The sequence below is a fragment of the Lathamus discolor genome, chromosome 5, assembly GCF_037157495.1.
Source record: "Lathamus discolor isolate bLatDis1 chromosome 5, bLatDis1.hap1, whole genome shotgun sequence".
In the NCBI taxonomy this organism is placed as follows: domain Eukaryota; kingdom Metazoa; phylum Chordata; class Aves; order Psittaciformes; family Psittacidae; genus Lathamus; species Lathamus discolor.
Window position 1 is genome coordinate 45,200,021 of NC_088888.1, and position 26,619 is coordinate 45,226,639.

General features: G+C 39.4%; 1 protein-coding gene across 1 annotated transcript in view; it reads left to right on the top strand.

The window, feature by feature from the left end:
* The window catches only part of TIAM2 (TIAM Rac1 associated GEF 2), an 88,590-nt gene that overhangs the window by 54,217 nt on the left and 7,754 nt on the right, over positions 1 to 26,619 (top strand). The window contains exons 14-20 of the mRNA XM_065680600.1: positions 2,194 to 2,297; positions 20,683 to 20,862; positions 22,357 to 22,425; positions 22,800 to 22,925; positions 23,983 to 24,091; positions 24,717 to 24,896; positions 26,160 to 26,278. Coding sequence (XP_065536672.1) covers positions 2,194 to 2,297; positions 20,683 to 20,862; positions 22,357 to 22,425; positions 22,800 to 22,925; positions 23,983 to 24,091; positions 24,717 to 24,896; positions 26,160 to 26,278 — 887 coding nt within the window. The remainder of the gene's footprint in view (positions 1 to 2,193; positions 2,298 to 20,682; positions 20,863 to 22,356; positions 22,426 to 22,799; positions 22,926 to 23,982; positions 24,092 to 24,716; positions 24,897 to 26,159; positions 26,279 to 26,619) is intronic.

Sequence of the window (26,619 nt, forward strand, 5' to 3'; positions counted from 1 at the left end):
AAAGTGATATAATGTTCTGTTTACCTACTTGGGTGGTGTTACCCTGATTTCTTCCGTTCTTGTTGTCTGCTGATCATTTTATCTTGCTTTCCTCTTCCTACTTTTATACTTTCTCTTCATTGCTTGCATAGGTTAGTTTTACTTCCTGTTTTGTAGAGGACAAATGTGTTGAATGCTCACTTTGTAAAATCAGAGAAAAGACATAAGGTTTTTTTCTCATTAGATAGTTACCTAAGGTTAAACTCTAGATCTTTTATGCCACTGCAGAATCTGTCTCAGTTGCATGTTCCTTGGAGGTATAGCGAAGAGTGATAAAACCCAGAAGGCAAGTACAAAGAGTACAACCAAGAAAAAAATGGGAAATAATAATATCCTTGGCATTGGCTCACCCCCAAAAAAATGTTGTTTAAAAGTCAGTTCAAATTTTAGGAGTTGGCTTACCTTTTGTATACCCAGGAGTAGACAGTGGTGAAAGTCAATAGGCATTCCTGGTTTTACCCATATATGGAAGAGAGACTCAAAATTACTACAAAAGTAGAGGGCAGGAGAAAATTTTTCACGCTTGGTGGAGGAAGAGGGATAAAAGCATAATAAAATAAATAGGCAAGTCACACTCCTTGTTAAGTTCTTAAAGAAGGTGGGTGGTTGTTTGATGGAGCTGTGTAAAATGTTTTTCCTGCAAAGATGGTAACTTGGGGTATTGCATGTTATGTAGGCTCTGAAATATCAGGAGCCACACCTGTCTCCAGGGAGAAAAGGTAAAAAGCTTAGAGTAGGGAAAAGCAGTGGGACCTTGGTTCTGCAAGGATGAGGAAATAACAGAGTAGTCGCATCTTTGGTATCTGGGTGGAAAGTGTCAACCTTTATGCTAAGCTTGGCATAGGCACCTTAATAACATATGGAAAAATAAAATATCAAGGTGACATCATGCTTAGGTATTTGCATAGGTCTGTCTGCCATGTTTAGTCTTCCCAGGAAGACTCCTCATGGACCTAAGGTGCTCTTTTGGCCATAAAATTCCCATTTTCCTCCCTGCTTCAGTCCATATTTGTCAATTCTTGATGAGAGGAGCTGGTCCTGCTCTGCAGGGACAACAGCAGCACCGAGGCAGAGAGATACTATTGTCCTTCACAGTTCATTATTGCTAACTCTCATAATTTTGCTGCAAGATGAGTGATATTTAATTACCACCTCAGTTGCTGGAGTCAGTGATTAAATGAGAATCTTGCCTTTCACTTAAAAATAAATCTCCAGCATTTGTAGGTGTTGAGAAAGATCTTGAAAATGTGGTAATATGGTGTGAATTATACCCTAGAGGCTTAAAAGCTAAAAAATAAAGCAGCAAATTAAAACAAGGCTTCATTTTATTACTATTTTATCATTTGAGGCTATTCAGATTGATAATACTGCAGCTCAAAAATCAGTTCTTCAGTTCTAGGAATTTTAATTAGAATTTCCATGTAAATGTCTCTGCAGATTTTAAGCAGCCAATTGAGGAACTGTAAAGAAAAAACCCATCATTTTTATACAAATGTTCAGTATTGTTGAATAGATCTTGAGTTTACACATAAATGTTATTAAAAGCTACAGTGTGTCAATAAGTAGAGCAGGGCAGCGCGGCCTCTGGTTTTTACAATGTGCCAGCTACTATGTGCATGGACTCCAAACTTAGTAAACTTGGTGAACTATTAGTAGCAAGAAGAGATGGTGTCTCTATTATGAACTGTGGTGCCTATTCCAAGGCAAAATTCTCTTTTCTTAAATCTTTAAGGGATTCAGGATGTAAGTCACGATGAACAATAGTGTGCTCATCTGAGAAGAACTACTGAGTGCATTTAATTATCCTCACTGGTTGTCTCAGCACAGAGTGTGCTTATTACAGTTAATGCTACCTTTGAAAGCACACTGCTAGAAAGAGCGTTAGGTTTATTTTGGTAGATCAGATTTGTACATTGCTTTAGACAGTCTTAGGTGCCCAGCTGCTGTTTTGAAAACAGAGTTTCCAGGCATAGTTGCTCCTTGCTTTGACCTTTTGTGTTTTTTTCTGGTAGGTGGAGAGGATCACAGATTTTGTATTCCTTCTCTACTATTATTTTGGCTAGTACCAAAAGTATTTGCAGATAAAAGCAAATAATTTTCCTGTTCCTGTCCTATAACCCTCTAATTTCTTTATTTGTTTTCTTTTGAATGCAGACTTTAGTAATGTGCCTGATGTCACATCCAGCTTGAAAAGGAGCAGTACTGATGGCATTCTGGACCAAGTGCCACACAGGGAGAAGACTGATCCACCTTTCAGGGTAAGAACATGCTTGATGTAATGGTCATTATGAACAAAAAGACAGTGTTGTAGTGTTAACGCTCTGCATTTTGTGAGAAAAAAATTAATGTATCCACTAATTTTGGAAAAAAAAAAAAAAAAAGGAAAGCCCAACAAAAACAAAGAAACAAACAGGCAAACCCCCCCCCCCCCCCCCAAAAAAAAAAAAACCAATTATGTGTATTACCTTTATTTAGTGTTTTATTATCTTGAGGTCACCTGACAGGTCGTCGTCTTTGTCATAGCTGCTGGGTCACCAAAAGCAGTGAGATGAGCGCAAATGGCAAATAGGTTGAGACTTGTCAAATTCATCTTTCTTTGTTGCTTGAAGCCAGTTCTCAGAGAACAGTAAAGCTGCTACAGCCTTCAGATTGATTCAGTTTGGTTCATGTTTTCTTTTTGCTTGTACTTCTATGGCTGTTGTTAAGACTGCAGTGACCATAGCAACACTTGCTCAATGTCAGTGGTTTTAGACTGGACTGCAGACTTGGAGAGGAACAGTGTTTAAGAGCCCAGTCTCTAATTTGGAGTGCCTTTGTGTGTCTGCAGCTACTGTTTGACTTCAGTTGAAGTAATGGATGCTCAGACCTTCTCTCAGTCAGGACCTTGGAAGGTGAGGCAGGGACCCCCAGAATCAGTGTCCACCTTCAAATGTGTTGGTCTTCTAAGAGCAATTTTGGTCTCAGAGCAATTTTGCTCTGAGCCAGTCAAATTGCAACTTGTGTCCAACGCAAGCGTATATTGTTTTGAACCCCATAACTGCTACTGTGGGAGTGTTTTCATGTTGGTGGCCGTAATTTTACTAGGCATTGCAATCCTGACAACAGAAACATTTTTTTACTTCTGTTGAGTTGGTTATATCTCCAAGCAAATTTATGATAACACTTGCATTACACTCTTGCATAATACAAATGAAGTTATAAAGTTCTTATGGTTCTGCAATATATTACTGTCTTGTACTAGGTTGTATGAAAAATTGGTAGAGATAAGGCAGAACGTAAAACCTCAGAAGACGAGAATAGGGAGCTGATCCTCCCTTACTTTTGGAATTATTTTGTAATCTGCCTTAGTCTATATAGGTGACTTTATGCAGTTTCCTGACAGAGTAAGGAGAAGCCCAGTGACTGTGACTCTTCAGCCCATCTCCTGCTGCACAGGGGATTCCCACAGAGATAGTCTATATCCTGTGAAACGTATTGCTTACACTACTAAAAGTCTCTGCAACCAGACAAGAATGAACTGGATTTTCCTCCCCCCAGGACACATTGTTCCTTTGGAAGGGGAAATGTGGATTTCTGTACTCTCCTGTTTCAAGGCTTCTGCAGTGTTTTAGGGGCAAGGATCTCTGCAGAAGCACAGAAGAGGTGACCCCAAGGCTTAGGATGACTGTACCTGACTGCACCAGCAGGCTAGTGCTTGGTCAGGTTCCCCCAGGTGCCTCGGGGTGCCCTGCTTGCCCTGGCTATGTGCACACCCACTCATACACTGTATGGATATACGTGGCTGAGCTCCTGTGCTGATAAAGGGGAGGAGGTTTTGGAGCATCAGCTTTACTTTAGCAGAAAAACAAAGCCAGTCCTGATCATCTGTGTCAAATACACCAGATGACAGAAAGGGAGAGTTCAAGAGGATTTAAATACACCAAAACCAATTCATGTACACTAGTTGTTGCGCTGAATGCGCTAAATATGCTCCAGTGCTCTAAATGATGTGCTGCAATTAAAGATATAAAAAAAGGAGAGGGGGAAACACAGGTCCACTCCTTGCCCTCTCTGCAGCCTCAAATCTGTCATGTCTAGCAGTATTAATGGCTTGTACACAATTTGCTGAAGTAATGGGCTAGTGCCCTTTTAGAAAATTATCTGAAGCTGTCCTAGTTTTGTAGGTACAAGGGGAGAAAACGGCTTGGCAGAGGCAGTCTGACTTGAACTGCAGCTGTAAACGAGCCTGTGACAGCTCTACAATTTCTGCAAATGGTTTGTAATTGATTGCTGTCTTTCTGTTGGAAGGTGCCTATTACTGTCAGAGCTTTTTATCTGAGCTTTTTGATTTCTCCAATAGATGTGGAATTAAAAACACCCAGACCTTACAGTAAATGTAGGTAATGTGTATATAGTAGGTGCTTTTGTGGTTGGCTATTAAAGGAATTAAAATGATTTCTGTCTTTATAGCTGTGATTTGAGACTGCTCGCCAGATGAACAACAGCTATTGCTAATAAAAGCTACTTTGAGGAAATTGTGCAGCCTCCAAAAGCACGGCATCTGGATTTGGGTTTATTTTTTCTTTTCTCCTTTGCCTTCTGTTTCCTGCACGTGCTAACTTGACCCACGCCTGTGGGAGAGCAGGAGTGCAGACACCTCAGCATTAGGCAATGCTGCAGAAGTATGGGGGAGAGGAGATCTGTAGGCTCTGCTCTGTAGAGGAGACGTTGGTGGCGCTAAGAGGTTCTGAGCACAGCCTGGAACAGGCAGCTTGGGATATTTCAGGGGAGAGACAGCTAGAGATGCTCACTTCCCAGTTGACAGAAACTGTAGATACAATTACTTGGCTCTGAGGGAGCAGACTCCTTTGAAGCTGGGTTGATTTTTGTCCCATAACATGTAAGTAAATAACGGAAGTCTTAAAGCTTTTGATTTAATGGTTGCATGTCTGATTTCTAGATTTTGTGTTTTTCATTTGGAGCATTTTTGTTTGTTTTTCATTATTATCCTTTTCATCTGATACCAGCCTAAGCTTAAGCATCATCCTAACTGAAAGTACAGTGAGGCATTTCAGAAGTTCCTTGTAATCTCACAAGAATGAGTCTTTTGTTGCATGTGTGCTACATTCAAACATGGGTTCATTCAGTCATTCATTTTTTGTAGCCGAAGAAATGAATCATTTTAGAATAGTTGTACGTTTGTGTTTCATGTGAGAACTAAGAAATTAATTAGAAGGGCAATAGAAGATTGTTTCATTTGAGAAAAGGAAGCCATTCCTTAAGTTATAAAATAATATTAAAAACACATGGACATCAAGAGCCATCCATTCCAGATGCTCATTAGTTTTGTCAGCTCTGTAGTTCTGGGATGCCCATTTATACCTTTAATACCTTTAACACCTTTAATTTTATTTTCTGTTTTATTTAACAAGGTTAGGTGTTATATTTCTAACACGTTCTAACACGTACATTTTCAAACTGTGCTAAACCACTGTTTGCTGTGGCATATCGTCCTTACAATTGTTGGTTATGGATTATGTAGGCGTGCTGTTGACAGAAGAATAGAGGACCTCAGAAAATGTGGGAATTGAGTATGCCTGTCAGTGCAATTAGTTTTAGTTGTGTTTATTCATTTTGAGAAGTAATTATCTGTGTTTCTGGTGCTCAGTTAAATCCTGGTATGTTGACAGTTGCCAAGAATCAAGTTCTCTGTACATCCAAGTAGCATGAAGCTGAATAAATAAAAAATGCAACTTTTCCTTTAGCTACTCATGATTTCTAATTGCAAACTGCATTGGTTAGAAATAGTTTCTCTAACCCACAGTTTCTTTAAAGATGAAGTTTAGTAGTCTGTTACTAATTAATTTGTATTTTCAATGTATTAAAAATATCCTTTTATGAAAGACAAACATAGCTAAAAGGTGAAATTTTACCATATAAGTAGCTCTTATTCTATGGTCTCTTGTAAGAGTGCTGCAGTCTGACTTCCGGTTGCTCTGAATCTTTTGAGTGTCATCGGAGATAAGTATTTCCAAAATCATATTAAATTTGAACAGACAGAAAGAAGGAACTTCATATAAATGCATGTGTGAGGGGGAAGATATTTTACAGATCTTAAGAAAAAGCCTTAAAGTCTGTGCAAATATTTCACATACCTTCATTATATTCTCAGCTGTATCTTAGAGTTCTTTATGAAACCTAAGAAACCCAGTAAAAATAGCTAATGCAATGCTTTGTAATCATGATAAAAATAGTAAATGAATGCAGAATGGTTTTATGCTGGCATCTTCAAAAATTAACATTGCAGATGCAGAAATGGAAGCTACTCTTCTCAGTGATGAGACATTTTGGATGTTAACAAGAATTTGCTCTCTAAAGAATGGCCAACTGGTTTGATTTCATAATGTTTTTGAAGTAGTGCTGTATTTCTTTCAAACAATGAAGCAAAATTGATTCTGGCAATAAGTTGGGCATAGAGACTTACAGAAATTGCCTTTGCTTTACTGTTAACTCTTAAAATAGTCAGTCTACTCTCAGGATGGGTTATTGATCATTCATTAGTACGCATATATATGGCCAAGTCTATCCCAGCACCTCTTAATAAAAAGTAAGTAGAAAATACTACACACTGCAGAGGGAGAAAACATTTTTTCTTGGAACTACCATTCTTAATGCAATGAACAGAAAATATGATGAAAAATTTCTGAACACCTTTCGTTAGCATGGACTGCTTTAGATTAACTCAGCTCACTGCTTCTCCACTCCTGTGTTCACTTTCCGTCTATCTGGTGTGGGAATGAAGGATTCGTGACAAGTCTGGTCAGCAGACCGAATGGCATCTTTGGTAAATGAAAATCTTCATCTCCTGCAGGATGGAACAGTTTCATCAAATACTTTCAACTTTTTATAGGGACGAGATGCAGATTAGTGTTATGGCCCTACTTGAAATGTCTATATTTATAGATATAAGGGAAAAAAATAAAGTACAAAAACCTTTGTACTTGGGCGTTTCAGAAGTCTGCTTTTGGATGCTCACATTTCCTGTGCAATGTCAAATCATCCTTCCAGTGCTGTTGAAGTTTGTGTATACTGTTCATTGTGATGCCAGTTGTGGACAGTCCTCCATTTGCCAGACAGGAGTTTTTGCAAGTGCAGTGAGAAGCAGATGTTTCCATGAACTCTGTGTGTCTGGGACGATGTTGAGGAATCTGATTTTTGGTCTTCCTGCATACAGTCCTGCTTCCTGTGCTCAAGGAGCCAATGTGCAAATGTGCCTAAATTGGATAACTGTCGAGGTTTTTCTCCAACCCTTCCAATCTAAAGTGTATGTGCAATTGAGCTGCTGATTTGCATGTCAAGTGCTGCCCAAGTAGTGTGAATGCTGAGGCTGAGGCTGGGTCAGAAAGCAAACCCATATTCCCACTTCTGCATCATCCAACTACCACCACAAGTTTCCCAAGATAGTGCTTTCAACAGATGAAAAACATGTGTCATGATTTCAAAAGGGAAATCCTTGTGTTACCTATTAGCTGACTTCATATGGCTATTTCTGTAATGCAAATCAACAAGTATTGTAAAGAGTTTGCTACATTTTTGGTTTTGGCCTCTTGTATATACAGCATACCCATGTACCCAAGGGATGGCTTTCATAAATTGAAGAAATTAGTATTTTATCTTCAAAGTGGCTCAAACTGATTTTGAAACCCCTTCATCAGAAGTAGTGCTAAAGCCATCAAGTTCTCATTCAGACAGAGTAATTTAAGGGTAAAAATCCTGAGATATAATATGCGTTCAGGTCTAGGTTTAAACCTGAATTAAAGAATGTCTGTCCTGTTACTAGTGGCTGAATTCTCAATTGTTAAACTGAAAAATGTGGTTTGATTTTTGGGGGGAGGAAGTGGGCAACTATGACAGTTGCTATGGAATAGTAGAGGCAAAAGCAGTTAGTAATCGTTATTCATGTATTCCAATCCCAGCAGAAAATTAACACAGTTGTTCAATGTTTATGGTTTATTGGAATGGTATTTTATTTTCCAGAAGAAAGCAAGTGAATGCTAGGAATGATATATTCTTCTTACTTGTTACCTAGAAAACATTGTACAAGCATGTGATTTGTAGCATATGTGCTGTAGGATAGCTAAGTACACCATTACTCAAAACATACCCAACGACCTTCTGTTGGCACTGCCAGGAAATGCTGTATATACGGTCATGGTGGTTAAATTACTTATTTTGATCTGGTGGCAACACTCACTTCCAGAGATGAGATAAGGATCATCAGTCTGAGTGTGTGTATTTAAGATTTGGATGATTGTCTTTCAGTGGGTAAATGTCAAGAGATGCGGGGTTTTTTTCCCATCAAAGTCCAACAGCTTCCTAGTAAAAATTTTCAGAGTGAAAGTTAAGGATTTACCAAAATATACTGAATCAGAAAGAAGGTTTGCAATGATATGGTGCATAAAACATAAAAACTGACAAGTACAAATTGCATTTTGATTACATTTAGGATGGTGTGGCAGTGTATGTATGTATGTCAACATGTGTCTGGTAGGTTTCAGAGCCATATTTCTCTCCATTTGATATAAGTGGCATCCTTTCTTGCTCGTCAGTTAGTGACCTTTATACCCAGAACATCCCAAAAGAAATGTTAACATTGAAATAAAACTCAAGGAAATCTAAAACAAACCAACCAACAACAAAAAAGACACCCCCCCCCCAACAAACAAACAAACAGAAAAACCAAAACAAACCAAAATAAAAATGTGTGTGGGTTAATTTTAAGCAGACTGTAAAATGTCATTCTTCAAGTAAACATCAATTGTTGAGTTACATTGAAAGAAAGCCAAGCAGAAATGACCAGAAGCTCAACAGAGGTCCCTCTGGGAAAAGTAAAATAAGAGGAAGAAAAAACTACTGGGATGCCCATAAGGCTCCAAACCTATTTCTTGCATGGAGGCAATCTCAGTTAAATGATGTTCATGGTGATAGCTTCTCATTAGCTCTATTTTGCATTGCCCAGGCAGTTTGCACTTGCACAGCATGTCATTAATTGCAGGAGAGCTGCCTGCCTGAAGGTTTACTCAGCATCCATAGGACATTAAGATCTTTATTTTAATTGTGAGAACTTCGTTTTAGCAGTTGATGAGATCCAGAAGCTTGGGGAGTAGTCTGCAATTAACATCCTTTTTTTTTTTTTTCTGTTCTTTGTAGGAAGGGGTTTAGCAATGTAGTACTCTCAAAATCATGTATACTTCTCTGCAATACAAGTGTCATTTCCTTCCAGATGCAAGATGTATTTAGGGAGTGTAAGAGGTAACATGGGAACGTCGCATGTTCCTCAGCAGTGGTTTTCCTTGATTCCATTGTGCCTGGAGGAGACAGTTCTGCATCAAAAGCTAAGGAGAAGCCTGCGGGGAGCTCTGCTAATTATTGTGCTTCCCTTGCAGACAGCCCAGCCTATAGTGAGCCCAGCCAGAGTTGCTGTCTCCAGAAGTGTGGAGCCATGGCTGGGCCCCTGCTCTGCCCTTTCATCATGTGCCTTTTGAGAAGAGTATCAGTGATATGAATGAAATTGTAGCCTGTTAGAAGTCTGTAAGATTTTTTTCTAATTAATTTAGGTTTCAGTATTTTATTCCATCCCTCAGAGAAGACACCAAAATTGATGGGTTTACGGGTTACAGACCTGGATTTCACTGTGTTGGTTTGATCCTGTAGTTCTTTAAATGCATCAGACCCACAGTATAGATTGTGCGAAATTCAAATACAGCAGTTGACTGGCTAACACAGCAAGGAGCCTTGAAACCATAAAGCTCAAAAATGAAAGGTGCTATATTTAGAGTGAAATCTGTAGCCAGATGTTAGGTCAAGATAGGGTCAAGGATGGAGACCTGTATGCATAGTTACTGGTAGTGAGGCACAAGAATTGCAAGAAAGAAGAGCAAAGGGAAACTGCAGTTCTTGCATGCAGAGGTGTGAACTTGTGTTGCTCTGTTTTGTGGTATTACACTGAGTCACTGGCATTTGGGGGTGATATTTGTTGTCTTTCCTCTGGCTGAAGGAAATGTCCTTTCAAAAATACCATGGCAGTTGTTGGTGCAAAATGTGCAGATGTTTTTGATCAGGAGAAGAAATTGTGATGTGTGGATGCTTGCAAATGAAAGAAGCCAGCGAGAGAATCACTTTCAATGCAGCTTTTCTTTGTAGTCTTCCGGGAAAAATCCACAAGGCTTGCCTGCAGGTGAAAAGAGAAGCATATGACAGCAGTCCTGGTTCATTGCGACAGGATACAGTTAGCAGTGTCTCTGGAGATGCTTGTGACTTCACTGATGAGGGGCAGGAAGTTGCCTGGGAGCCCACCACCCTGGGCCTCCAAAGGCTATCCTTGTCACCTGCAGTGCAGGATATGATGGTAGCCTTTCACTTTGCAATGAAAGGCAGTTATCTAATCGCACTTCTGACAGACCCAGGGAACTGGGTAACCTCTTTGCCCATTGTAGATTATTTGGTGGGCCTGTTTTAAGACTGTGATACTATTCGGTTACTGTGCTGACTATAATGTATGTGTTTTCCCCTTGTGATGCAGAACATTGGAGCACAATTTTAGTGCATGTCAAGGTATGTCATGTTGCCCAGCAGTTACCCATAAGACACAAAGTCTCTTAAGGTTTCACAAAGTTGCAATACAGAATTTCAGACAAATATCGCATCCTGAGTGCTATTACATAGTTCAATGAGGCTTTGATCCGTGTTTTGTGCTGTCAGGAATATGTAAGACGCCAGGTAAACCTGCAATTCCAAAACTTAATAAAATCTGCTACCTGCAGCTGATTCTGCAAAATCAGAGATAGATAGTAAGAGGTCGGTTGAGTCAGATGCACAGGGAAGCTCCATCAGATTTTCCTGTTTTGTTACGTGTTGTCCATAGCACTGTGTGCCTGCCTGTACTTAATAATTTACATAACCTTTACTCACACGGTGATTATTTTCTTCTGAGGAAGCAAAATCCTTCTGTAGTGCCTAAATGAAACCCCAACAAAACTAGGGGAGTGTGATGTGGAGTTTGGAGGGTCTGTATTTGTATTTTACAGAGATATTATTTGGTCTTTTAGCATCTGAAACACAATATACCTGCTACTAACAAGAAGAGATTAAGTGTTGCCCTCTCTGACTCCAAAGAAGGCACAGCGCGAAAAGATATTGTGAAAGATGAATGCAAAGATAATGTCTCAGTGGTTGCCATAGTTTCTAATTCAGCACTCGAGAAAAGTTTTAACATTCAGCCCAAACCACTTTGGGTGAGAATGTTACAAACAGTATTTCAGATGCTTGGAATTAAAAATTAAACAGTAATTCATTTTAAACATTTGGAATGTTAACTATTTTTTTCAGCACTGGCATTCAAGTAGATGTCTTCACTGTGGCAAATTATGCTTTGAAAATACATCTTGAAGGCATTTAAAGGCCATGTTATTAGTATAATAAGTGCAATAGAAAAATACTCAGAAAAATCATCCCTCCCCCTCCCCATTTGAAAAAAGTAAAAAGCAGAGCCCCTCTAGATCACTGTAGAGATTTGGAGACCAGCTGTATTAAATCTGAGCTTATAACGCTTAGAGACCACTAATGTCACAGGGCTTCTCTTAATCCAAGATACGTATGTACATATTGTACGTTAATGTAGATATGTGTATACATATGTATGCATATATGTACATATATACACACACATACAAATATCTAAAAAATACAAAATGTATATACAAATTATGCTTCTGCTTCACTGGTGGTCCAGACTGAACTTACAAAGTAGCCTGCAAGTGCTCAGAATCGTCCCGGAGGCAAGCTGCTGTTTCCTTTCATTCAAAGTATATACAGGCCGAGCAAAATTAGCCTTTTTCCTTCATGCATTAAGGGCAGAAGCAGGATGGGAAATGAGCTCGATGACGGTAAGTGCACCTAGACATATCAGGACAATAGAGGGAAGCCTGTATTACAAAGGATGTTACTGTTATGTTAACTATCAAGCCTAGTGCCTCTAAAATGAGAAGATGAAAACCAGATGTCTGTAAAGGGAATGTGTGTTACTCAAAGCACACAGGAACAAACAACAAGGCTATGTAATTTTCCCAGTCGTCTTAGAAGTATTTCAAGGTGATTGATTATTTTACATGTACATTTTACATAGGAGACGTTCTTGAAAAGGGCTTGAGTGTGTGTTTGTGTGCTTCTAGAGGAGAAGAATGGCTAAAGAAAATGCTTTCATTAACTTGGCTTATTTTAGCTTCTTTTTAACTTTTTTGATTTACCCAATGTCCCTCAATACAAGCTGGAAGGATTACTAAAACATAGTTGGGTTTTATTCTAATGAATGCATACTTTTAAAAAAGCTGTTAATTGGTAACATCTTTTAGCTGGCATATGGCTAGCTAATAACACAGGTTTAATTAACAAATCTGGGCAGAATAACTCCTAATATGGAATTGAAAAGGCCTGTCATTGTTTTTCATCAAGATTGACAATATTGCTTGGACCTGAAATTTAGCAGCCTGGCTTTTTTTTTTTCCCAGGTCCCAGTGGATGAGCTGTGTTTTAAGACATAAACTGTTATGAGCTTGAAATTGCCACAACTCATGCTGATAGGAAACGAAGAAACAGTACTTTTCTAGACAGTATAGTTATATTCTTAGTAAATGTGGATCTGGTGACCTGACCTGTGTTATTTTTAAAATGCCATATGTGGTGCTGCAAACCTTTAATTTCCGCAGAGTAGTGATTTTTTCTTTCCTTCTCTTCAGAACTGCTCTGTGTATCTATCCCTAGGGTCTGTGGACTACTGCAAAAGCAACCACTGATGGTGGATAAGAAAAGCCTCGTAACGAAGGTTGTAAGAAGCCACACAGTAGTCCATATAACTGGATTTTTAAACCAAGCTGTGTGACCATTTTAAAATGAAATGTTAGGGAGCAGGTAAAACCTTTCTCAATTCTTTAAGGCCATTTCCTCAGTTTTCTGTTACATAGTCTTCTCACCCATTGAATCTGTCTCCACAAAGGAAGAAAGGGCAGAATACATCAGCTAAGCAAGAGGTTCCTACTACATCATTATCAGCAGAGTGTTGTTTCAGGGCTCGCATCATTGTTCCTCTGATAAGCAGCTGCTCAGCAACTGAGCTCTGCAGTTTGGCAAATGCTGAGCTGTCAAGTTGTGCTAATGATTTGGAAAGAGATGGATGTAAGTTTAATTGCAGTAATTAAAGGAGAAGGCTGCACCATTCACTTGCTTGTATGAAGGTGAATATCCTTGAAACCTCTGAAGCAGCACCCTCATAGCCAAGGATATAGATACCCAGGTTGGATGTATCATTTGGGTTCTAGAAAAGAGTTTTCTGGAGAGCAGTAGGCTGTCACAAGGGCAGTGTGGAATGAAGCCTTATAGCTCAGCTTCATTGCATACTCTCAGTGCTGTGACAGACGGAGCATTAGAGTTTTATTATGCCACTGGTATTGTTGTCTTTTCAATGAATTGCTTGTCAGTCTTATAACTTAAGCTCAGTGGTGTCATGTCCTATTACATTTTGTTTAAAGTTACATTGGTTTTAGAAAAATCTATCTGTAGACCTGATTGGTTTTGTGAGAATATGTATCAGCATGCGGACTTTGCCTTTCAAGCCTGAATTTATTAGTGAGCACAATTTAGATTTCTTTTTATTGATGTAATTATGACTAAAAAGTTCAAACAAAGGACAAGCACAATTATGTAAAGAAAACATCCAAAGAACTGCCTGTTTGTTTTTCATTTTATCATTGTAAGAATATTTGTATGCCACACCTTTTAGCAGCATATACCCTTGAGGGAGCATCAGTACCATTGATAATTCATGCTGACCTTCAGGGCGGTCAGCACCCTCTAGATATTTTTAGGTATTTGGCTAACTTTCTCAAAGCACCTGATGTTTTGTTTATGCAGTAAATTTAACAGGCAGGTACCTTTCTGGGGAGCTAAAACCCATCTTCCCTTGCCATGACTGCACTTTGTCCTGCATTCACTACATCAAGCTATTTATAAAAACACCATTCTCATCTGGCACATTTTCCCTGCATTTGTAGTAATAAAGGGGGAGGCATTGCAGGTCTGTTTGTGCTCTCTTGTACGCTGCTTAGCTCTGTTACACTGGTATGTCATCAGTGTCTCCGATTTTTGTTAATTGGCACAAAAGAGAAACTTGAGCAGCTGAGCTCAGAGAGAAGGTGTGTTTGTGGGGGATCGCAGCGTCTGTGGCTTCCTTCTGAGGGGCCTTTTCCTTTGGCAAAGTTTGTATTCGCAAGCCACAATGCCCGCCTTCAGGAGGAGTAAAGCCAGAGCTAAGAGTTTGGCGCTGGCTCGCAAAACCCAGCAGCAGGCAGCAGCAGCGTACGGCTCCCTGCACAGGATGTTTTCTGTGGTGAGTTCTGCAGCGGCACGGGTTAAGCTGTGGGGTGCTACTTAATTAGGCTAAGGTAGATGATGGGGCTGCAGGAGCATTCCAGGCTGTCTGAGCTTTATAAGCAGTGACTGTCGCAGCATTAGTAATCAAATAATGGAGTCAGGTAAGGTGTAGTGTTGGGTGATTTTTCTACCAGTACTCTGCATGAGAAAAGGCTTGGGCTTTTTGAAGTTTGGGGGAGGGAAGGGTGGGTTGGTTGCCTGCACTGTTTGCTGCTGGGCTCAAGCAAATAGTTATTTCTCACTTCTGTCAGAGGAAGGACTAAGTCATGATCCAGATTTTGACAAGAAGTGGGATGGTTGTAACAAGATTCTTCAGGGAAATTTGGAAAGAACTGCAGCAAGAATGTTGTAACTATTTTCCTGGATTTTCACAAATAATGTAGGACTGTGGAAACAGGGATAAAAAAAAAAAATAAGAGCTACAATCAAGGTACTGCTGTGGGAAGTGGGAATATAAGAAGGATGTAAATATGTTACCCAGGCGGTAGAAAAATAAATTAAAAGTTGACAACATCAGGATAAGGACATGCGGAATGAAAGAGTGACTATTTTCACAAGATCAGAGTTTGGGAAAACTTGCATTGTGTGCTTTAATATTGCCTGACAAGAGTCTCCTTTTTGTGACCTGGGCTGTTAAGGCTCCTCGCTTTTCATTTTACTGATGTTCTGAGCTTTACAATTTGTATGGTCAGGATTTAGCATTCCACAATAGAAGTGACTTCTGTTTTGCCTTTGACTTTGTTATGCACTGGGTCAGGTGACTTTGGAGACTGATTTTAGAGAAGCTGAGCACAGCATCTATGCAAGTGGGAGCTGCTGGTCCTTGGGACCTGGTCGATGCAGGCTCCTGGGCCCAGATCCCTGCTGTGTGACTTGGTTTGTAGCAACCATTTCAGTCAAGTACCCAAATCACCAGCAGTCCTTCCTTTACACCCAAGGAGAAGGATGGGCATCTCTCTCTGTATGGCAGGTGAGAGGGAAGATTTGTTACTCCGCAACTCATTTTAATAGTTCAGGCACCATGTTAGGCAGGTTGCATCTTGGCTGTAGAGTGCATTCAAGCCTTCTTTCAGATCTTGGTCTGTACTGTCAGGAAAGAGTTACTAGGTCATCAACCCCTCTTCTTACTGCACTTGTGATTTCTAACTGAGGTTGGTGACACCTACTTGAGTTATGGAACAGGTTGACTTTGCTAATGTCAATCTCCCTGAAATTAGGAAATTCTGACTCAAAGACTAAAGCTGATAGTTAATTCCTCCCCTGTTGGCTGGTCTGGTAGTGTTTGGTAGGGCAACTTTTCATAATGCAGTGTAGAGGGCTTGTTTCTTCCTCTTTAAAGCATTATTGTAACTATGCTTGGCTTATTGCTACAAAGGATCTGAGTGGACACTTTAAAAAAACTACCTTTTCTTTAGCAGTGTTTTACACATTTTAATTAGAAGACATACAAGATACACGGCAAAACAAAACAGACCCCTAAGATTTTGGAAGTGTCAGTCAGGAACAGTTTCATGTTCTTGGAAAGTGGGATAAAAAAGAGAAGTGCCAAACGGTAAGCGATGACTGAGGCTACTACTTTGTTTTAGCTTCTCTTGCCTGAAGCTGAGTGGCAGTTTTGCCCAGATACATGTAGTGGAGTCCCACAAGGCATTTTTTAGTAAAACTCTACTAACATTTTTAAGTCTTAATAAACAGTTAAGGGGAGTGCACACACTGCATTGGTGCATATTATAAGGCAGTGGTCTTCAAGGAAGCTAAGCCCTGCAGCTCTGTAGGCATTCACATTGCTTGGTTACAAAGTACTTCCTGGTCTGAGGATGACAGAGATGTCTGTAGAGTGATGGACCTGAAGAAAAAAAGAAAAAAAAAGGCCTGTTGTGACTGCCTTTGTTCTGGAGAGAAGCATCTTCTAACACAAAGGAAAAGTGATGGACATCTCCAAAAGCTTTCTCTTTCGGAAGACTGAGGATTTTAAGAGGTCTCAGGCCAGCTGTTCAGTTCTCAAAATCCCATGTAATTGTATTTGTTCTGTTGAATGGTGCATTCAGTCTTCCCGGAAATACATACATCAAGCTGAGCTGAACTGTTAGCTGTTTGGGTTTGGAGGGTACAAGACTAATCTGTTTCTGCAGGATGTTTTCTGAGCATGCTTCCTCTTTGGATAAGGAATTTAAAAGACTGGTGATCACCCTGTAGATGTGGGCAATGTCCTGTGCAAGGCTACAGAAATCTGGAAACCTGCCAAAAGGCATGGCTTTAAGCCCCCCCCCGGGCTCTTTCTTAAGTTGTAGAGTTTTCTAAGCCTACTCAAAATACTCTTTTTCATCACTTTTTTCAAACAAACCCTGACAGAGTGATGGAGTGTATGAGGTGTATAAATGAGGGTGAAATAAACAGCAATGAGCAGAGACACCATAACGCTAATTGACCTTGTGCAGCATTTATGCTCAATCAGTATCATTCAGTAGAAAGTCACAGGGTAGCCATGAAATTGTTCTACTGATGCTTAACCACTGCTGATTAATGTCTTCTGCTCTCTCACCAATTAATTTTATGGAGTTTTTAAATTCTGGTGGGGATAGCACAGCCTCAAATTATGATATGCTTGTCTTCAAGAAGCAAAGAAAATCCGCAAGAGGTTCTTTGTAAGAGTATTCTTTTGCTCAGTTTAACGGAATGATCTTTTAACATTTCATATTAGGAGTATTATTGAAAATGGGATGTGCTTCATCTCCATCTGACAATCTGAGCATCACTGTGATAGCTGACTCCTATGGGTCAAGCTGACAACTATGTGCACTGGAACTCTCCCTTCTAAGGTTACTGTGAGCAATCCACATTCACAGAGAATACTCCCTGCAAAAGGACACGGGTACAAGTCCAAACATCCAGGGATGAAAAAAAACTCCATTCTCAAGGCTGCTTCTACACATCTGTCTGTTCTCTTAGAGGCCAGGAGAGAGGCAGGAGGCTGTTTCCCTTAACTGCTAGGTCTGTAGAAGGATTTATACAGCTTTGTGGGAAATCTGTGAAAACGGCCAATAAAACTGTACAGTGCTGCTTAACTTCATCCTCTCTAGAGTGCAAGTATTGTTTTTTTTCTATAAGCCCTGCATAAGCTCCAGTTGTCTTTCCCAACTCTTATCACTATTAGTCTAAATTTTTGCATTTTCAACCTTACCTGTTTCTGTTCAGTGCCAAAGGTAAGCTGAAGATGCTTGCAGTCTCCTGCGCGTGTTGCTGACAGTGGCATATGTGAGCTCAAGTGACGGATTTTGGAGAAAGTTTGTAGCTTCCACTGTATGCTCTCCTCAGCTTTTTCTCTGCACCCAGTTAATTTGCAGCCTTGCTCATAGTCAGGCATCTGCACTTTTCTTTTTTTGTCAGTGTAAATTATTTTGTTCTGATAAGCTGCACACTATAAAGGTTGTCATAAATAATTTCTTTTTGCCATTTACTAAGTAGAGACAGTCTTGTTGAAAATAAAAGAAGCTATATTCTTGAGGAGTTTAGCAGATGTACAAGAGAGTCACATCTGCCTGTGTTAGCTAATGCAGTGTCATTGTCAGAGCAAATTCAGGGTTAATTCAAGATTATGGTGAGTGTCTGTGGTATCAGCTTGGGACTCCACTTGAGACTTCTTGGCTTAAGGACACTGGACTGCTTGAACTATGCTTTGGCATCCAGAATGCCCAGGTAGTTTTGGTAGCTTTGAAATCGCAGCTACAATCAGTAATGGGGCAGAGGCTGAGCCTCTTCTGCCTATACATAAAAGTTATAAAGGAGGTGTTCACAGGGGTTGTGACTAGAACCTTTCTAAAAAAGATTTGTTTTAAACAGCAAAAATAATGGAGTGCAGGACATTCTTTAATGCAGGAGGCAGAGAGTAGCATCCAGAGCAGTGTGGAAAAAAGTAGAGATCCCAGCCTGGGTGGTAAGGGTGTTTTGGGAAGAAATCTAAGCAAGAATGGCTTATATTAGTCTCCACTTATTTGTTATGATGAAATTTCTTATGCTCAAATAGTATTTATGTTGAAGGATATCATCTCTTTCCATATGCTTTCTCATCGAGTGCCTCTTGGTGGCAGATGCAGCTCTGGCCCCAGAATGGAAGAGGATAGAGAACATAACATGTTCTCCAGTGTCTGCCTGCCCTATGTGCAAAGGTAGTTTGGGAAGAATAGAGGACTTCTAAGTCTTCCTTATAAAGTTGCGCCTCATGATGATGTTTATGACTCTCTTTCAATAGGCTGTCTCATATCCTTTAGTGTCCTTGACTGGGTATCCAGTAGCTGCCCACGCACATCTCGAGCTGTAGAGAGAAAAAAATCTGAGTAATTCTGATACAAATACAAATCTTTCTGACGTCAGAAATAAAGAAAACAAAGCTCAAGTACATTGGCATTCAGCTATTTAAAAGCTGCTTTAAAATACACACACATTTCCTAAATTAGGATGTGATTTATTTGTAAAGCAGTAATTAATTTTAGTGTCAGAGTGTGGCTGTGATTTCTAAATATATTCCATCAATGTGCAGCTGTAATTCCAGCAAACATTCAGTTTACGTTATGTTTTGTTGGGTCCTAATAAATGTTGTAAATACAGAATGTATCAAAATTTCATAGTCGTGCAAGGACTGTGAAGATGGTGGCACATATTAGCGAGAAAAGTAATTTTTTTTTTTTTTTTAGGGTCATGGCATTGTTAAAAACTGGGGGCTGGAAACTACAGAGATTACATTTGATACTTTAGCATATATTCCCATCATATGCGTGTGATGTACTTATGTTTTGTCACATGAATGTTTGTGATTTAGTATTGTTAGTGCATTTAGCCTCCACCTTACAGAAGGCTTTGTATAGCTCAGTTCAGTTTTAGAATAACTTTTACATTTGCTTATTTGATGGCCTAGTATGTTGGTGAATCTAGCTATACAGACAACCAGTGGTGAATCAGGAGACCCCCAAAAAACCACTTGAAAGAGCATGGGGAATAAATTAGTGCAGATTAAGACAGTTCTGAAATGCACTCATCCCAATTTCTTAACTGAAACACAACTTCCACTTGAAATAAGGCAGCGTTAATGTATTCCTCATTTGCACGCATTTGCTCAAGAAGATATATATAAGAATATAGAAGATATTAGATGGCACAGCCTTATGAAAGACAGTACTGAAGAATTGTTTCATGTAGTACAAAGAGATGGATACCAACAGCTGTTATGGTAGAATTGAGTAATGGCAGGAATACTCCAGCTTTCAGGAAAACATCATGTAAGGAGAACAGTGGAATAATTTTCAAATTAAGCATTAACTATTATTGCCTGCAGAAGTAGCTCTTGGATATTAGTGGTGGCGATCATGCAAGAGTGAGCTACACAACCATTTCTTATTGTCAGAAAAATCTCTTTCTCTTCCATCTTTTCCTTACCAGATTAACTGTTGTTCCATCTCAAATTCCTACCTTGCTTGAAAATTTCCTGGTGTTTGGGGTTTTTTTTGGTTTTGGGTTTTTTGTTTTGGTTTGGTTTTATTTGGTTGGTTGGGTTTTTTTTTTTGTTTTGTTTTTTTTTTGTTTTTTTTTTTTAATCTTTATCATTCTTCCAAAGAATCTCAAAGGTTTTTGTTTCCATTTGCCATTCTTGAAAGCAAAAAATCTTGATATGTATTTGTCTACTTGGAGAGAAAGCATCTAAACATCTTTTGACAACCCAGGACATTGGAATCTGAACCTTCAGCTCCATGTCTCATTGTCTGAAAAAAACACCGCACAATGTAGGCAGCAGGTGACAAATAAAACATGCTTAAAATTCTTTCTGTTTTGTGAAGTCAGTGTTGCAAAATAAGAGAGATGGAAAACAGTGTGATGCTAGTGTCATAAGAAGCAAAGTATATGATATACCTTAGTGCTCTCTCATCTTTTGCACCCCATAAGCTTGTATCTGAAGACAGAAAATAATCTGTGCTGGAAAATCACTAGAAAATTTTCATTTCATTTTACTAGTGTGATCTGGATCTGCTATATATTCAAGCTGTTTGGAGCTGTCAGGGTACATATTTGACAAAAATCAATGGCATGCTCTGGCCTCTGAATTTGGAACATGAGCAAAATTTGAGAAATAATTGTAGTATAGCTTGTAGTCTAAAACGTTGGCGCTTGTCCTTTCCTCTCGTTTAACAGAGTGCAGAACAGATCAGTGCGTTGTGCCGGAACTTCCAAGAAGTCCAAACAAGCAGTATGGAAGGGCAGAAGGACAACCAGGACCCACCACCACGGCCACTGGCTCGCCACCTTTCTGATGCAGATAGATTGAGGAAAGTCATCCAAGAACTTATGGACACTGAGAAATCTTATGTTAAGGTAAAAAGTAAAATAAAATCTGGCTGCCTACAGCCTTGTTTTTGAGACTGACTGTGATTTACGGATGGTCTTAACATATTCATGCTTACCCTTTATATAACCAGCCCTCTACAAGGGTCATAAAGTCTGCTTTTATCCTGTTGTTTTCAACAGCCTTGCTCCTGTAATAGAGGCTGTAGGATTCAATCTAGTACCTTTAGGTCTAGTCAATTTGTATTGATATTGGAGAGTGGCAATTTGTGGGGAGTAGATACCTGCAATATGTTAACATAGGGGTTTTCCAGGGGATGTTTCCCTAATTTTCAAGATTGAAAATAAATCTGGTAGAGGAACAGAATATTCTCCTACAAAATGGAAAAAGGTTTAATTGTGGAAAATGATGCATAATTATTTTTTAATCAGCACAACTAAAAGGCACGACTCCAGTTGGTTGTAGCATCACACGTGTTATTTCTCCCTTGATAAGTCCATGATTTGTTAGATGTATGTCTCTTCTTTCTGTAAACCCCAAATTCATGTGACTGGATGCCAAAACCTGAAAACATTGAATTCACTGACCTTCAGAAAGGAGGAATCATCTACTTCACCAGATCAAAGCACATGCTTACAGATAACAGTACTTACTGCAATAATGTATATGGAAAAAAGAGAAATCACTTCCAGGCTTTTATTATTAGTACCTCCATCAGTGCACTAATGCAGCCATATGCTGAAAAGCTCGAGGAAGCATTACAGAACATGAACCCCCACATATGTCCAGCTGGTGTTTATTGTAGGGGAATTGCTTGGAGAAAGACATGACCCTGGAGGTCACTGACATATGGGAAATTTTGCACCAGGCAAAATCCTGGCACATACTCATTGCATATACTCATTATGGCATTCTCAGGGAGATGCTCATTACTCCTCCATAAGAATTGCTGCTGTTTCCTTTCTCGGCACCAGAGAGCCCTTTGTTGGATCTCAGCCTTGCTGTCATGCTTTGGTATGGGATAGTAAGTCTTCAGAAGTGGCACCAATTCTTTGAAGAAGTGACTGAAAAAGCCCTTGATCACATCCTCCCTGAAAACATAACTGAATATTTTAATAACTAATAGGATTTTAAAATCTTAGGTGTCCTTCTGAATAGTACTGCTGAAGTTTAAATGAGTGGCTATCTATGTGGTTCATCTAACATACACGATTAAGACATTTGGTGCTGTCCATATACATGGACTCTTTAGAAAGCTATCATCTTTAACATTTCTCCTTGTGCTATTCTGAGTATAATTCATTATAATCGAGCTGTAAAGCCTGAAAGATGAAACAAAAACATTACTCAAATCAATTTGTGTCCAATTTAGCAATCACTTTAGGGCTAGTGACATGCAGGTATTATTTATTATAGAAAAGCATCTCTAGTTTGCTCCCAAAAATTATCCCTATCCCACAGCTGTCACATAAAGAACAATTTCAAATGGTTACATAGAAGTGAACAAGTTCTCTCTTTTGCAGGACTTGAGCTGCCTCTTTGAGCTATACTTGGAGCCTCTTCAGAATGAAACCTTCCTTACCCAGGATGAGGTGAGGGAAAAACTGAAAGATGTGCTTTTCATTCTTTTATGGGTTAAGAGTTTGCCGCTTGGGTTTTTTGTTGCTGAGAGCATGACAGAAAAAGCAAACAACAAAGATTACAATAGGAATTACATCAGTCAGTGCCTTTCTATCTTGTGCTTCAGTCAGTTTAAAGGATAATTGTTCTTCTGACTTAACTGCTGAGAAATCCTTGCTTTTTTGTGAGGACTTTTTTAATAAAAAAACAGTTTGAAAAGCATTAATGAAGACGTTACTGGCCTTTACAACCTCTTTGTGTGCACATCTCCATATGGGACTGTATTTCTCAAGACCAGTGGTAGGTGCATGAAGTGCTGTCCCTCATAGCCTGATGTTTTTCACAGATGGAGTCCTTGTTCGGCAGTCTGCCAGAAATGCTGAATTTCCAGAAGGTGTTTTTGGAGACCCTTGAAGAAGGAATATCTTCATCCTCAGATTTTAATACACTGGAAACGCCATCCCAGTTCCGGGTAAATATTTTGTCATTTAATACTTTGTAGTATGCCTGCAAATGTTTGTGAAATCTGGCTTTAAGAACTCTAAGTTTCATATGGCTGCTTTTATGTTTAAAGCTTTACTTAGGATTACAGACATCTATTCAGCTGTGAAAGTGCATTTTGTCATGGTTTTATCTTCCTCTTTGCCATGGCAGAAAATGAAATGTAGAAGATGCAGAGTAGACTTTGAGTATGTTATAAACTAGCAATGCTTATGATGCAGAACTCCTTTGTAGAAAGGTTATGTTGCTCTGCTGAATTCTGCCCTGTCAGGTGCACCTCCCAGCTGTGCCCAGTTCACCCACTACTGTCTGGGAGCTTTTACTGTTAAATGCTGCATGAGTTCCTCATGTGTGGCTCGGGACTGGGTGAGACTGTTGGCAGGTCTCCCAGACACTCGCTGCCTTTTGTGGAGCAAACATTGATTTAAAGAGGGAGAGGGCTGCTCTCCTCTTCCTCCTCCTCACTCACTACTCCTCTTTCTTATCTTTGCTTTGTGAAGCAGTTTTCTAAAAACATCTCCCTTGTGATTGAGTCCCTCCCACATCTTCCCAACCTCTCCTTCATCCAAGAACATCAGAGATGCCCTGTGATTACCACCTCATGAAAGAAGGAAAACAGCTGGAAAGCAATCCTTTGTGTTTGTTTTACACTGTCCCCTCTGGCTTTGGCACTTTTATGCCTTGCTTCCTATTGCTCATGCTTTTTGCCAGCACAGTATATCCTGCTATGTGTCTGTTAATTTTTGTTCCCATGCTGCCTGAAGGATACAGTAAGACAAAGTATCTGCAGTGGTGTTACCTGTTTGGGCAGAAAGGAGAAAATTGAAGGGTTTGACTAAATAGGCTGAACTCTACACTCAGAGAAATGCAGAAACGTCATGAAGTTACTACCAGTAGTGTATTCATGTAAAATACATATACATATAAAAAATATAGGATATATATAGAAAGAGCAGACATGTGTGCTATGCACCTGAATATTTATTTATGATTCTAGTAATGAATTAATATTTTGACTGTGTTTTCAGAAATTGCTCTTTTCCCTCGGAGGCTCCTTTCTGTATTATGCTGACCACTTTAAACTGTACAGCGGCTTCTGTGCAAACCACATCAAAGTTCAGAAAGTTCTTGAGAGAGGTAATTTACTTTCTTCATTATTGTAATTAGTTTGCATAAGTTTAAACTGCTGAGAACTACTGTAACATCTCATTGACTTGTAGAAAATATTGGTGCAAAGTAAGGACTAATAGATGTCTTTCAATTGAAATAGCTAAGATCTGCGTTTCTGCAGAACTGAAGGGGTAAGATCCTCTTTGTAACATCCAGGCAGTAGCTTGAAGAGCTACAGAAACATCTTCCACAAGTTTGTCCTGCTTGCAGATCCAACTCATGCTCTAAAAAGCAGCAACAAATGGTAGAATAAGTTACTTCCTCTGTCATCCACTGCAGTGTGGTGGAAAAATTGCATTGGAAGATAATCTTATCTTGATATAATTGCTGTCTTAGCCCTTATATATGTTACTTAATGCAGGAAGTGATTATGAAATGAATAGTGTGAACTACTTTGTAAACCATCTATTAAAAATGGTGAGGCTTTTGGTGTGGTTACAAGTTGCAATTCTGTGTTTTCAAATGATTTTAGCTTCTACTGTGCTTTTGCCAAGAAAGGTTGGACCAGATGATCCTTGAGGTTTCATCCAGCCTGGTGTTCTGTGATTCTGACTTCCATGTTCAACTGACTAACTATTTTATTTACTTCTAGCTAAAACAGATAGTGCCTTTAAGGCCTTTCTGGATGCCCGAAATCCCACAAAGCAACATTCTTCTACATTGGAGTCGTATCTTATAAAGCCAGTTCAGAGAGTGCTGAAATATCCTCTGCTTTTAAAAGAGCTGGTGTCTCTGACAGACAACGAGAGTGAGGAGCACTATCATTTGACAGGTAACTTCCTCTTTTTTCTACAGGAATGAATATGAGTTAAAGTTTTCTTTCCAGCCCTTTCTAAAGATGCAGGTAGCCATTCTGGTAGATAGCACAGACTTGTCAAAAACCTAGAGGAAATTCTCTCTCTCTTTCCTTAAAAATACGAAGTAAATTTTTCATGCTTATAGCAAAAAGTCCTGCTTGGTATGTCCAAGTCCCTTTAAGAAGTAGATATGCCCAGGATTTGCCGTGACAAATAGGACTGGCGTCTTTCTCCTCGCTTCCTGCGCAGGAGCATGTCAGGTCAGTGTCGCTTTTTTCCCCACTTGGAAACACTGAGCAAAGCTCCATCTTGTGGTTATTACTTAGCTCTTGAACTCAAAGTTGAAGAGTGCCACAGAAGGAAATTTTAGTTGTTTGAGGTTGGCTGTGACTCTTGCATGCATAGAGGAGATCTGTGTCAAAAGCTTTGCAGTCTTCCCATGTAGAATGACATGTTTGTCTAACGTATATTAGGATTGATTGCTTTTCTAGGCTCAGATGCTTGTGACTTGACCCTGGCAAATTCCAGTTCAGGTCTGTCAGCACCTGGTAGATGAAAGTCTAGAGATCTATTTCATGGTTGATTGTCATTTTAACAAAATACATTCAGGCAAAATACACTGTCAGCAAAAAGTCACAAGGCTGTTACTGACTTTAAAGGGAGTTTCTAATACTGTTCCCTTGCGCTTACAACCAAGCTGGGGGTAACTTACTTGCAGGTCAATTACGAGCTGGTAGGACTAGAGAAATCTTGTCCAACTCCTTTCTAAATTAACACAGAAGTCTAATGAATTCTAGCATCATTCTTGCTTCGAAAACAAAAATTAAACCTGGCCCCCAGCATTTATTTTATACATACAGTCTATAAGGCACTTATACAATCTAGCACTGTATTTCTTTGTCCGTTCTGTGGTGAGCCAAATGGCCCTATATATACAAGAAGCAAAACTTAAGTGGGGTTACTATCATGTTGCTATAAGTATCTGCTATAAATATCTGAGGCTTATAACTGGAATACTACTGAAATCTTTCCAGGCACTTATGACACTACATGAGCATTTTTCACTTACCCTGATCAGGAAGCATTTCTTCCACTGCTGCTATGAGAAAATACTGTCCACCAAACCTTGGGGACATTGGGTCATTTTGCCTGCCTCAAGTGGAATTCAGTAAAAAATGTCACGTTTAGAAAATACAACTGAATTACATAGCTGTCTATGAAATTTTTAAACCTTGTAGAAGCACTGAAGGCAATGGAAAAAGTAGCAAGTCACATCAATGAGATGCAGAAGATATATGAAGATTACGGCACTGTATTTGACCAACTGGTTGCAGATCAAAGTGGAACAGAGAAGGAGGTAAGAGAAGGAACAGCACTTTTTATTCATCTCACTTGCCATTGGGTCTTTATCTCTCCCTGAAGTTGGTTTTGGCAAATTATTTGTGCTGGGCTACCTCCATTTTCCTTTAATATTTTAACTTCTATTTCATATCTGCCTGTCAAGTTTCTTTTTGTCAGCAGGTTACGGTAAAATTTTCAGACAGCTGCCAGAGATGCCTTCTGGACTGACAAGAATTGCAAGCAGGAGTAGATATAGTTCTCAGTAGGAAAAATCTTCTCAAATGTTGCACAGATTATCCATGCCCCAAGGCATTCAGGTTTTATGCTATAGAATTCTTAAGATATTTTTTTCACCCG